General features: G+C 37.3%; 1 protein-coding gene and 1 long non-coding RNA gene across 3 annotated transcripts in view; both read right to left on the minus strand.

Moving 5' to 3' along the window:
* Window positions 1–366: 366 nt before the first annotated feature.
* LOC107589500 (uncharacterized) lies at window positions 367–2,278 on the minus strand. 2 transcript variants are annotated; one of them, XR_001609678.1, is made up of 5 exons: window positions 2,177–2,278; window positions 1,182–1,526; window positions 907–1,067; window positions 726–813; window positions 367–637 (listed from the first exon to the last, which is right to left on the minus strand). It is a non-coding gene; the product is annotated as an uncharacterized lncRNA (long non-coding RNA). The 2 variants fall into 2 exon arrangements; XR_001609679.1 differs by having other exon boundaries at window positions 1,182–1,490; window positions 2,177–2,277.
* A 2,322-nt stretch (window positions 2,279–4,600) lies between these two features.
* LOC107589405 (dual specificity protein kinase CLK2-like) overlaps window positions 4,601–13,954 on the minus strand; it is an 18,361-nt gene continuing 9,007 nt past the window's right edge. Inside the window, exons 3-13 of the mRNA XM_016277825.1 lie at window positions 10,960–11,227; window positions 9,971–10,061; window positions 9,052–9,118; window positions 8,500–8,616; window positions 8,143–8,309; window positions 7,918–8,012; window positions 7,637–7,766; window positions 6,609–6,691; window positions 6,129–6,208; window positions 5,902–5,992; window positions 4,601–5,551 (exon numbers count right to left, since the gene is read on the minus strand). Of these exons, the coding sequence (XP_016133311.1) occupies window positions 5,360–5,551; window positions 5,902–5,992; window positions 6,129–6,208; window positions 6,609–6,691; window positions 7,637–7,766; window positions 7,918–8,012; window positions 8,143–8,309; window positions 8,500–8,616; window positions 9,052–9,118; window positions 9,971–10,061; window positions 10,960–11,227 (1,381 nt within the window). The 3' untranslated portion in view covers window positions 4,601–5,359. The remainder of the gene's footprint in view (window positions 5,552–5,901; window positions 5,993–6,128; window positions 6,209–6,608; window positions 6,692–7,636; window positions 7,767–7,917; window positions 8,013–8,142; window positions 8,310–8,499; window positions 8,617–9,051; window positions 9,119–9,970; window positions 10,062–10,959; window positions 11,228–13,954) is intronic.

Here is a 13,954-nt window from a genome sequence, read left to right on the forward strand (position 1 = left end):
GTGTTGTTGTTATGGAGGTTTGTGCTACATTCATATTGAGACTGAGTCCTTGGAAGGCGCCAAAAAGAGAGCTGTCACTTTTGGTGGGGGTCTTGCTTATTATGTTTGCCCTCTGTACAGGTGCCTGAAAAATGTACATATAGCCTACTATAAGTTAGCCACTGTATTCTGTTGTTTCAGCAAATATAATTTTTAAGTGAGTACAAACGTACCTTCGTGAAGCGGTGTGGGCTTCTGTAATGTGCCCTCACTGCGGTTCTTTATGCGTTCTTTTGCGCAAATTTGACTTGCCTCAGTTTCCTGCTCAGACAAAATACAAACAATTACATTATAATTTAAGCCATGAAGATCAGCTAATAACGCCTCAGATATTGAACTGATAGGCCTATTAATCAGCAGCGCTCTTGAGGAACCTCCTCTTGGTAAGCAGGAATTATACTGATAACAGTCCCATCATTAGAGTCATTTGAAACGGTTTTCTTGGTCACACGACTTTACACGGATCTGCATTTGGTGGTGTTGTTATGGAGGTTTGTGCTACATTCATATTGAGACTGAGTCCTTGGAAGGCGCCAAAAAGAGAGCTGTCACTTTTGGTGGGGGTCTTGCTTATTATGTTTGCCCTCTGTACAGGTGCCTGAAAAATGTACATATAGCCTACTATAAGTTAGCCACTGTATTCTGTTGTTTCAGCAAATATAATTTTTAAGTGAGTACAAACGTACCTTCGTGAAGCGGTGTGGGCTTCTGTAATGTGCCCTCACTGCGGTTCTTTATGCGTTCTTTTGCGCAAATTTGACTTGCCTCAGTTTCCTGCTCAGACAAAATACAAACAATTACATTATAATTTAAGCCATGAAGATCAGCTAATAAGTGTCCAATAATTTTATAAGCGTGTTTTTGTACCTTTCCCTGTGCAGCTCCGTTTGGCAAGTCCTCAACCAGGATGAGTCGTGTGCTGTCTGACCGTAGCAACAGGGGGCGCTCTTCCTGCGGACGGTTTTGCCTTCTTCTTCTTCGGTTTTATGGCGGGTAGCACCTATGTTAAGGTACATTATCGCCACCTACTGTATTGGAGTGTGAACCAGAGTTTACCCTTTCATAATAAGAGGACACTTTTTTTTTTTATTAATAATAATAATATTTACTAAATAAAAAATAATAATAATTTACTTCTTTACCTCAAGAAGATTTTCCCACTCAATTCTCTTAATCAGCTCTGTTCTCTTAAGATACAAAAATAAACTTTCTAGTCCAGAAGTAAATATACGGTTTTGCCTTTCCGGCTAAATCCATCCTTATCCCCCGTGACGGGGGTCAGCTGTCGGAAGGGGGCACCCAGGGGATTTCTTCACCACGGCATCCATCTCTCCTTTAGCATGTCTTAATGAACTTGAGTCTTTCTCAAACAAAGTGATACTGAAGTTCAAGATTGAAGATGTTTCAGTAAAGAAGTGTATTTCAGCTACTCCAGTTTCATACGACCCAATCTAATAAATAAATGTAAGCACAGGCTGCGTTAAAACCTAGGGACAAAATCAGATAGACCAATCAATTTATAGTAAACAATGCAAAATTTAAAAAAAGAGACATTTTTATGTTTTAAGTATATCTTTACGTGTGTATCTTTATATCTTCTATGTATGAAGATTACATCTTAGAACTAGAATTTTAGAATTTTACATTTACAATATATTTAAATACAGTATTTATGAATAAAGTATTTATTCAAATGAATGCAACTTTGGTGAGCATGAGAGACTTCTTTCAAAAACATGTTACCAACCCTATATATCTATAGCCTACTGTATTCATTGTGCAAACATGCTATTTACATGTGATAATCATGTATCTACTGCAGGCTACTTACAATGTACAAATAAATAAATGTATCCTTAGGTCGAATGCACTGAATTAATTAATAGCCTATAATAAATAATAGCCTATTAACTTAATAGGCTATTTTTTTATTATATTAATTAATTCAGTTAAATAGTAACATTAAGTAACATAGATAATTAAACTAAAATAACATTACTACATTTGATAATCGCTCATAAAATGCACTTATTTCGTTGTGTATTGTAAGTATAGTAGATATGATCAAATAACATACAATATTAATTTCTTCATGTAGATCATACAGAAAAACATTTAGCATAAAGGTCCGACATACCTGATATTTGTTGAAACTCTTCAAATGCATATCATTTGATCCAAGGAAGCTGACGCTCAAACTCTAGATTTCCAGCAGCAGTCTTGTTGGGCTCCATGTTTTTAAAGCCAGCTCCCTCCCTGCATCTGTCCCAGCTAATTCCCAAATGACGTAATTGTTTATAATCACATTAGTGATGGCAGGAGTTTCACAGTCATGATGTTGCTAATATCAGTTTGATCTCAACTATGTGTAAAAATCAATATTTTAGTAAGGTGAAGCTGACCAACTATTTTCTTTAAACTTACAGCAACTTAAACAGTTGAAGAGAAATACCTGCTGTATGATTATTGATCTTAACAGATTAAGGGTAAGATCTTTCCTCCCAACAGATGGGAAGGTAGGAGGGAAAACAGATTGAGGAGCTTTACAGACAACATGAGATGAACATGTGAATGAAGTCAGCTTTGAAAGGATGATGTGACGAAAAGTCATTTTTAAAGGTGACATATCATGAAAATCTGACTTTTCCAGGTTTTGAGTGCTATAATCAGGTCCCCAGTGCATCTACCAACAAAGGAAATGTGAAAAAGATTAACCCAGTAACTTTGTTTTGGGAAGCCTTTTTCTGCAAGTGTCTGAGAAAACGAGTGCGTCAGATTTCGCTCCCTAGGTGACGCTCCCTAGGATCTCATTATAATATTACCGCCCCTTAATCTGTAAGTTTCCACCCATGGTGCCATCATTTTGATTTCACAAGCGACAGCGGTGTACCAGCTCTAATGCCATGGCTAAAGTTTGAGCAAAACTTGCTAACTGTTCTGTCTTTGGCTGCACAGACAAGCACAGAACACTGTTTATAGAGTCCCAGCCTCAGAGGAGACAAGCAGTGGATTTATTACCTTTAACATAAACAGCTGTTACACTATTCAGCCTCAGACAACCTGTTTCTAATTCACAATTTGACAATACAAAATTAGTCATATTATATTATTTTCTACTAATACATTTTATTGGGCCATAAAGACTCTAGTATGAACACTTTGTCCATTGCCTCGCAAATATTATCCATGAAAAATTATATGTGAACATTATTGTTGCTGTTCATTAGGTGGTATTGTGGTTTTTTATTGCACTTTAGCAAATACTGTATTTAGCTTGTATGTTGGGTATGTGTTGTTTTAGTCTGTTTCTCACTTGACAGTAGATCTGGAATGACTAAATGACTGTAGTAGATTACGTCTGCTAGAGTGATGCTTTCTAAATAAAGCTGGGTGGATGGTTAGAGAGAGAAAAGTTCAGCTTTACTGTCTACACACTAAGCTGTGCTCTTTAAATCTTTTGGCCATGAAAGAAGGCCAATAATAATTCTCTTAATACGTCTCTGGATTATTTCATTCTTTCATCGTTCATCATATCTTAGACTTGACATGTTTTTGTTTTATACATTTACATATTTTTAGAATCCCTACCATTGTTGCATTACTGCAACATCTTTACAATTATTTTTAAGGAATGATGAACATTTGCTGAAGATTTACTCACCCTCAGGCCATCCGAGATGTAGATGAGTTACAGTAGTTTTTTCATAGGAACAGATTTGGAGAATTTTAGCATTACATCACTTGCTCAACAATGGATCCTCTGCAGTGAATGGGTGCCGTCAGAATGAGCTGAAAAAACTGCTGATAAAAACATCACGATAATCCAAACGACTCAGTCCATCGTGTGAAGGGAAATCCATCATTAAGGTGTTTTAACTTTCTGGACAAAATACAAACTCTTCATCCAAAACAAAGTGAAAAAATGAATTCCCTGTTGTCCTCTCACATCAAAGTCCACCAACATATTTGTACAGAACTGTTTTAGGGTCTCTTTTTTTTTTAAAATTTGTAAACAGTTCTTGATCTGTTCATAGTTATCTTCTAATTCAGACAAGATGGCTGTTTCAAACACAGATCTTTTCATTTCAGAAGACATTAACTGTGGACTGGAGTCATGTGGAATATTGTGATGTTTTCATTCAATCATTCTGACGGCACCCATTCACTGCAGAGAATCCATTGGTGAGCAAGTGATGTAATGCTAAATTTCCCTAAAAAATAAAATCTATATGGTGGATGGCCTGAGGATGAATGCAAATTAATTTTTGGATAAACAATTCCTTTAAATGCATGCCTCATACCCATTGGAGATAAAATATTAAGACTGCATGGAAAAACATTTTAAGATTTAATACTCAGAGCTTCAAACAATTCCTGAGGGATTCTTATCATTGAGTTGTAAAGCCAAAGGATGATAAAGTGCAGAAGAGTTTCATAGTATTCAACTCTAGCTAAAGCACTGCACTAACATCCAATTAAGTGCCCAAATTTTAATTTCATTTCAGCAAAGTATATTATCTGCACACATAGTCAATATAGAAACAACATTACAAGAACGATGTGATTGTAAAAACATTTTGCCTGGAGAGCCGCTGTGAAAACACATTCACAGCAAGCAATCACAGGCCCTTTATTCTAGTCACAACATATATTTATTCATATTTACAAATGTATACAGTCAAATCCATACAAAGACACAAAATGAGACGTCCGGTTCACTAAATAAATACAGTAAATGTGTGCTGAGGGACACAATCACCAGAACACTGCTGCTCTGTTACTTGGTTTGAATTGAACTGAATACAAACAGTGTGTTGCGATGCATCTGCGCTTAACAGCGAAGGGCTAAAATGCGCAAAACAGATTTGCCCGATAAATAACTATATTGTAACAGTGATGCTGTTTTGTCAGTTACTTTCTCAAATGGAGTGTTACGTTAATGCTTTTTCCCCATCAAATACATTTTCCTCTTCTTATGGCTGTCCAAAAATATCATTAGCCACAATTGGCTGGAAGAACTGAATCTGAAGGGAGTATTTATTCAAAAACCCTTCAAATGTCCAATCAATCACGCAAGCATGACAGTTTACTGGGATCTTCTAGATGTCCCAAGTTCCTCACATTCTCCCGCTGCACACGGAGCTGTTCTCACATTATGGGAAGATGATTGAGAAATCATATACTTCTGCTTTATTTAACTCCTCTTTACTAGAAAACTTTATGCAAAGTCAGTTCAGCTCCATGGTATCTCTCTTGGCATGTGAGTCCTCAGGGTTTTTTGGCGTAAGACAGAGACGTTGTTTGAAGACGAATGTCATTGTCACCGACTGATGTCGCGGTTGCCCTCCCAGCTCTTGCCGGAGCTCTGGTCAGCGCTGCTGATGGTGCTCTGAAAGAAAGGATGTCTCAGGGCTGCAGCCAGAGTGAGACGCTTCGTTGGCTCGTACTCCAGCATGGCCTCGATCAGATCGAACAGCTGGTGATGCTCTTCAGCTTCAGATAGAAGATATCTCTGAGAGAGAGAAGGCAATAAAGAATATTGTATGAGAACATGTGTCATGTGACCACCCAGATTTATATACACATAAAAAACAAATTTATATATATATATACAGTGGGGCAAAAAAGTATTTAGTCAGCCACCAATTGTGCAAGTTCTCCCACTTAAAAAAGATGAGAGGCCTGTAATTTTCATCATAGGTATACCTCAACTATGAGAGACAAAATGAGGAAAAAAAATCCAGAAAATCACATTGTAGGATTTTTAAAGAATTAATTGGTAAATTCCTCGGTAAAATAAGTATTTGGTCACCTACAAACAAGCAAATATATATATATATATATATACGGTCTGTTACTTACCCGTAAAGGTTTGCAGTTTTCTCTGACGTATCTTCCTGCTGAAGAGTTCTCGTCCCAGTCCAGACGTCCACGATAAAAGTATTTCTGTTTCCTGTGGGGTGGAGAAATTATTTTAGTCGCACAACCTGTTGCGCATGTAAGCAAGAAAGACATGGAAACTATACTTAGAAGACTTAGACTTATACTTAAAAGGCTTTAGAAAATTCCAATCAGTGTCAAAAATGTACCTAGTCTTACGAATCATACGGGAAGGAACAGGGCCCGAAATTCTCTCCATCATGGCTAAATGCTCCCGATTATCATGAGTCTGAGAAGCAAAAATAAAAAATTTACATGAATAAACATGACATAGTTTGACTCTTACACACAGATTTAGATACACATTTAAACATTTTATACATTTAAACTTGTTTTGTGTTTTGTCAGGTTTCACAATACAGGTGCAACACATACTGTATGTTCCTGTACAGATATCTGTGTGCGCGTGAGAAAGAGAGAGCATTAGTGAGCGCATCGGAGGTCAAAGTGTTAATGGCAGGTGTTTGGCTTCAGTGTGCTTATGTGCACGCCTGTAACCCTTTGGCCAGAGTCTATCTGATCTTAAGCTGCTTAGTGAACATAAACAAGAGTTAGTAGACTGTGTAGATCTGCTGTCATGACTCAGAAAGCTGGCATGAAAAAGGAAGTAGTGGAGTTAGATTTTGTACCTGGAAGAGAGTGAAGCCGAGGTAGTACTCAAAGAGTATGCAGCCTATACTCCACACGTCACACGGCTGACTCCAGCCCAATTCTGCAAGAAAAAACAACTGGGTTTAATACTGAGTTATGGAGTCATCTAATGGTGACATCATGTTACTGCATCATAACCTTATAACCAGGACACTGTACAGTATATTCAGTCAGCAGCAAGTGTGCAAACTGTTAAGGTCGAAAGCTGCAAAAATGTGAATAAATCGCAATTACGAATCTCTGCAAGGAGTGCAGGTGCATTAAAATCTATACATTACCATTGAAAATGTTTGAGGTCAGTAATATTTTATTATTATTATTTTTTTTTTAATTAATACTTTTGTTCAGCAAAGACACACTAAATTAATTAAAGCAGCACACCTGCTTTTAACATTTATAATAAGAAATGTTTCTTGAGCAGCAAATCAGTATATCAGAATGATTTCTTAAGGATCATGTGACAAAAGAGTGGAATAATGATGCTGAAAATTCAGCTTTGCAATTACAGAAATAACATGCATTTTAAAATATATTAAAACATTTAAATTATAATATTTTTACAATATAAATAATTAACGCAGCCTTGGCAAGCATAAGAGACTTTCAAAATCATTTTAAAATCTTACCGACCCAAACATTTTTATAGGTAGTGTACATACAAGTAAGAGTGCCCACTAACTCATTTATATTTAGCAAAGCAACATATTTTTTATAACATAATATTTCATAACAGATTAAGGTTGGGTATAAGCTTTCATGGAAACCAGTCTTACGTTGGACAATTCCCTGCAGTCATTGTGGTCTCCAGCTGGCTCTAATTAAATTCTTTGAGGTGGAAAGGAAGAAGCTAACCTGTGTTGCTGCAGCGATTAACTCATTCTTGTCCTGTGACTTAAATAGTCACGTTTCATGCTAATACCATTTACTTTGTTCAAATTTACATTCAGAGCATTGTGTGCTGCTTAAACATGCCGTTTGGTCAGTCACCTGGCATGATCGTCCTTACCTAAAATAACTTCAGGTGCTCTATAGTGCCTGGTAGAAACAATGGTGCTGTGGTGCTCGTGGTCAAATGTAGCACTGCCAAAATCCACCACCCTAACTGCCGTGTTCTTCACAGTACGCTCATCCCGCTTCTACCACAGAGAGAAAGATTCGGATCAATTATCATGCATTTCCTTCATTTTTTCTTTTAATCTATATTAGTGGTCAACTAATAGATTTTTCAGCAGCTTATGCTAGAAATGTTAACACAAACACAAAAATATTGACAAACTCTTTCATTACCTTCTCCACATTGTATGTGATTGTGAAGTCAGAGATGACAAATAGAATGTTTTCTGGTTTCAGGTCTGTGTGGGTCAATTTGTTTTCATGCAAAACTGCAAATAAGGAGAAATGGAACAAATCAGCATATTCATAAATACCATAAGTAGAACTGGCCCTTTAATACAGTACATAGCAAATGGAGTCCAACTTCAATGAGCTTTTTGAAAAAGTGTTTACACTTACACTTGACAGCTAGGCAGATCTGGTAGGCCATATGACGCACTTGACTGATGGAGTAGGGCAGGTAATTGTTTTCTTTTAGGAAATCAAAAGTGCTGAGAGCCAACAGCTCAAAACTGATACACATATGGCCATGATAGTCGAACCAATCAAACATCTGGACACACAGACTAAGAATCGAGAAATAGAGAAAAGAATACAACATTTAGTAAACAAGCTACCAATACTGTGGTCTTCGATATACCTCAAGGTAAGTTTACACCTAGATGCTCTATATTTTAAGTACTGCATATGCGATTGCTCAAAACATGCTAAATTTGGTTAAATGTTAATTTCATAAAGATTCTGAACCAAACTCACTTCTTATTCTCAGGATCTTTCTCATTGATTCGTTCTAGAACGTTGATCTCCAGCCGGGCTGCCTCTTTGTACTTCTCCACATTTTTAATGATCTTTAGAGCGACGCGTGCTCCACCCCTTAACCAAGCAGAAGAGCATTAATTCAAACATTGCAGCTTTCACTTCTGGCAGTTAGCTTTCTAACCGCCAACAAGATTGAAAACATGCATAAGCAGTAGAAGAAATTAACTACATTGATGAGACTATGGTGAATAGATTTCTTGTTTGTTGTTGGGTGACACAAATAAAATCATTATAGAGCAATAAAAGCACTGGCAAAAGATGGGATGGTTCTTATTTTTCTGAATATTTTGTTAAAGGAACCATAAGCCCTTGCTTTTCTTGCTGCCTGTAATAATCACACACTGCATTTCTGGCCCCAAGAGCAGATATTTCCCAGCCTAACAACTAGACAGACATTTTAACAGCCAAGCAACACTTTTTCGTTTGAAGTTCACACCATGCTGGTTTTGTAATAAAGCAGCTGATTGGTTGCCAAGTGATGACGCTCACCTGCGATGATCAATACATTGCATCACCCTCCCGAAGGTGCCCTCGCCCAAAGTGCTGACGATCTCATCTAAGAGACAAATAGAGGGAAAAAGATGTAGAGAAAGGGGAGGGGAGATGTAAAGAGAGCAATTAGACAGCGTATTTAAAGAGCCATCCTAAACAAGCTTCCTAAAATCTAATTTTAAACCAAAACTGTGACTATCTATACGGGTTAACCTAAAAAAATAAATAAATCTGACAAGTGGCAATATGCACAAACTTGATGAAAGGAATAATGTAAACATGGTCTGAAAAAACGGCACGTTTTTCCAACAATAAGAATAGTCTACATTTCTGTAAAAAAAAAAAAAAAGCGGCCTTTATTAGATAAAAAATTTTTCACTAAACGATTTTAAAACTATGGGACTGCTTTAAGCTAATTCAAAAAGTAAAAATTACTGTATATTCTATGAAAAATGACACGCACAGAGACTATGGAAATATGGCGAATGTCACAGAGCAATCGTATCCTTAAATCTAAATGATTGACAGCATAGGCGCAACGTGAATCTTGATGTAGCCAATTGCTGCAACAAGACCAGAATAAAACGCACATTATGGAGACGTGGAAAAGCTAAATCTGGGAACCTGGCAGTCAGGAATTAAAAAGGATCATAATTCTTCTACACAGCAACACAAACAGCCCAAACCCACTGAAAATAATAAATAAAGGAGCTACGAAAGACATGTTGGACATGCCTTCCCCCTTGCCTGTTCCGGCAAAAGGGGAGAACATTCTACGACAGCGTCATCGTCACCACCAACATCATGATCATGACCTCCTGCCCTCCCCTGTGTGTGTCTGCTGTGTGCTGGTACTGATAGGGAGAAAGGTTACGATATATAGGAGTAGAGGAGTAGTAGTAGTGGCAGTGTGTACATCTCTCTTGCAGGACGTCGCCACTCCGACAGATCAGGTGACCCTCCTCGTCGTCCCTCACACACAGTGCCCTCGTCCCGCTGTCACTCCGCTGCTTCGGCCCCGGCCAGGGTCACAGGTCAGAGGTCACGCCACGACCGCAGAGGGAGGAGGGGAGGTGGGCGGAGCGGGGAGAGTGGAGGGGGGCAACCGTAGCCACGGCGTCGAAGATGAGCAGTGTTGTAGTTGTTGTAGGTAGGTTTGGTGGTCATGGGGCGATTCGTATGACACCACGTGAGGAGATATATATAACGATAGGGATATAGTGCAAGGGATCAAGTCAAAGATAACATTTTACCCCTCCCTTCTTGCTTGCTTGCTTTCAAACTCCCCTCATCCCTCTGCCTAGCAACCCTGACAAAAAGTCACAAAAAGCAACCTGCATCAACATTTACTCACAGAAGAGCACATGAGTAAAGGCATTGCTAATTCACAACTATTACATCCAAAACATCTCCAAATAAAATGTTGCTCTAGTGGGAGACTGGAAATAAAATGAAAAAGAGCTGAAATTATGAAAAAACTTTATATGCTTTCATTTAAAAAAAAATCTCTTTTGTAACATCTAAACTGTGTGAAAGAGTTATATAGGCGTGCAGATATAACAAGATAAAGAATGGATGAAAGTTATGAGATATTAATTACGGAGGCTCTCCCAACAAAGCTATTCACTACTTATATTAACATTAATGTATATTGGATTGAGTCTCACTATTTAATGTTACAGATGGGGCTAACACTGAAAGCCAAGACTTGGACTATCACTATCAAAAAAGACAAAACGTCAACAAAAAGAAGAACATAAAACAAAGGAGTTCATACTTACCCAATCCTGGGGCTGTGGAAAAGAAAAGCATTATGGAGAAAGAAAGACAGGAGCGTGTAGAGGTAGAGATAGAAGAAAGGATTTGGGGGTGGGAAAGAACAGGCTCGGGTATTGAAGTACTCACCGAGGACGATGGGCTATAGGACCTGGTTCTACGCCGCCTTCGTTTGTGCTTACGCCTGCTGCCTTTCCTCCGGTATGAGTCCTCGTGCTCCCGGTCACGGCCCCGGCGGCAGTCATAGCTGGGCGAGGCATCGCGGGAGTAGTAGTTGCTCGGCGTCCTGTGTTCCCTGTCGCGATCCCTGTCCCGGTCGCGGCTGTGGTCCAGGCGCCGATAGCTCTCGCCGTAGTGTCTGTCGTAAGGCCTGCGGTCTGAAGAGCGGTTGTCGTAGCTGGAGAGAAGATGAGTGTCATTTAACACTGAATGACTTCCAAGTGAGCACTGCATACTACCTGGTTTCGAATTAAAATTTGTTAAAAAATTATAATAAAATATATTGGATTTGACACTCCAAAATGAACCTCTGATTACCATACAATCAAAAGTTTTAACATTTGTATTTTCAATAAAGTCTATTGCATACAAATTGAGGATATTCAAATTTGAGAAATGATTCATTTGCAATAAAAGTACCATGTGTTGCAATAATCAATATATTGACTTATCGTGCAATATATGTACATTACCTCAATAATTTTTGATGACAATATATCGCCCATTATATTTACTTAATTTATGTCACCATGTTTTTTACATTCCACTTGCGCCTGTGTCTTTTGCAGCTTCTCGTACATTATGTAGTGTAGTCATGAGGTGGTAGTTCAATTGTGTTTTTCAGCAATAGTGTGCACCCTTAATGCACACTTAAGGGTGCAGGAATTGTGTTTTTCAGCAACAGTGTGCACCCTTAATTTACAGAGAAAAGAAGGTCAGGGAAAAATCTGTAGATGGAAAAATCTCCATACAAGTTCTTTGTGCATTTTCCTTTTTCTCTACTTGTTACTTTGTACTTTTTGTTAGAAAATGTTTATTTACTATTTATTCAAGTTTTTTAAGGTATCTAATATTTTGATACTTAATTTCCATTATCTACATATTCTTAAAAATTAAAAGTTTGTTGTCATTTTGACGTTTGTACAGTCTTCTTGGATTGTTATGCTGTTACATTATGATTATATATTCAGTGGCATAAAACGGTCTTTAAAATTACAATAATATGGCTTATCGCAATTATTTCTCTGGCAATATATCGCACAACAAAAAGTTGTTATCGTGACAGGCCTACCATGTGTTAATCAAATTAAGTAAATTTTTCGTTACAAATTATATATTAGTGCAGTCAAACGATTAATCGCATCCAAAATAATGCAAGTTTTTGTTTACATAATATGTGTGTTCTGTGTATATTTATTATGTATATATAAACACACATACAATATATATTTTAAAAATATTTACATATATTTACATGTATATATTTATATTCATATAATTTATATTATATAAAATATATTTAATATATAAACATAACATATTTTTCTGAAATATATAAATGCCTGTATGTGTATTTACTTACACAAAATAAATATACACAGTACACACATATTATGAAAACAAAAACTCTTATTTTGGATGCGATTAATTGTTTGACAGCACTAAATAATAATAATAATAATATGTTTAATTTAATGTTGTTTTATATACATACTGCTTTTGAATGTCTTATGATCAAAACTACAGTTAAAACAGGAATATTTTAAATATTACTATAATGTAATACAACGTTTCTATTTGAATATATTTAAACTAATTTATTCCTGTGATGGCAAAGCTGAATTTTCAGCAGCCATTACTATAGTCTCTTCAGTGTCACATGATCCTTCAGAAATCATTCTAATATGCTGATTCGGTGCAAAAAAATGTCTTATCAATGCTGAATACAGTTTTTGCCTTTTATGCACATTAAGGCCCAATCCCAATTCTACACCTTAGCCCTTCCCCTCTCCCCTACCCCTCCGTTTCGTGTGTTCACGTGAAGGGGTAGGGGTGTCTCAATTCTCTTTTGGTTGGAGGGGTAGGGGAAGGGCCAGACAGCCCTTCAAACGAAGATTTTTCGAGACCACACTTCAAACGAAGGGGTATGAATTATCTCAGTGTAAACCGGATTCAGGGGCAACATGGCTGCCCGAGCAAACAAAATACACATAAATGTAAGCATTTTTGGCATTAATAAAGATTTTAACGAAAAGTAATCATTTGTTTTATGTTACATTAAATCGTGAGTTCATATTTACGGTCATGTTACTCAAAGAAATGTTTGCAAAAAATCGCTAATATTTGCTAATGTCATATCATTATAGACTGCACGATAGTGCCACAACATAGTTTCATGTCTGATCAGGGCGATAACCACCGTAGACATTGAGGGGGGCTAGCCCCCCCTGTAAGGATAAAATAAACTAAAATACTTTGATCTCCTGAGAAACAAACAATACACTGGCATCTTCAAGACACCCCACAGAGGGGTGGTGCAGGAAACGCCTCTCTCACATATGCATCTGTGCCTTTTCATCTCCTCCCTCCACTGGATTCACTCAAACTGGTCAAGAATATAATGTTCTAAATGAATGCAAATAAGATTTACAGTCATGTTTGGTTTCATTTGAATAGTTTCAGGGCAAGTGGTACAATGGTCTTAATCTTACTAAGAGTTAAAAGTTACTTTGATTACTGTAGAGGGTCATTACATGCAAATTACCTTTTGTTTCCATTAAGGTGTAGACCACCCATGTCTGGGACCTGGGTTAATGTAAATTACACGCCTCCATTTGGAGGAGGTCTTATCTTGGTTTTGTATTTTTGTATTTACAGCAAAAGGGTCAGCGCGATTCTGTAGTCAGAGAGCCCGTAGTACAGAGTATCTCCACACACTCTGTACCTCTGTACTTTCTAATACATCTAATACATTTAATCTCAGGTATGCATTTTACTCTTAGATTCGTCGTTGAGAGTTTGATGTCTTGTATTGATTTGATATCGTTGAATTGGCTGTGGAGATAATTGGCACAATACATATTTACCTGACTGATAATAAATTGTTACATTTGATTTATTCTGA

This window comes from Sinocyclocheilus grahami, unplaced genomic scaffold (genome assembly GCF_001515645.1).
Source record: "Sinocyclocheilus grahami isolate Dianchi unplaced genomic scaffold, SAMN03320097.WGS_v1.1 scaffold116.1, whole genome shotgun sequence".
NCBI lineage: Eukaryota > Metazoa > Chordata > Actinopteri > Cypriniformes > Cyprinidae > Sinocyclocheilus > Sinocyclocheilus grahami.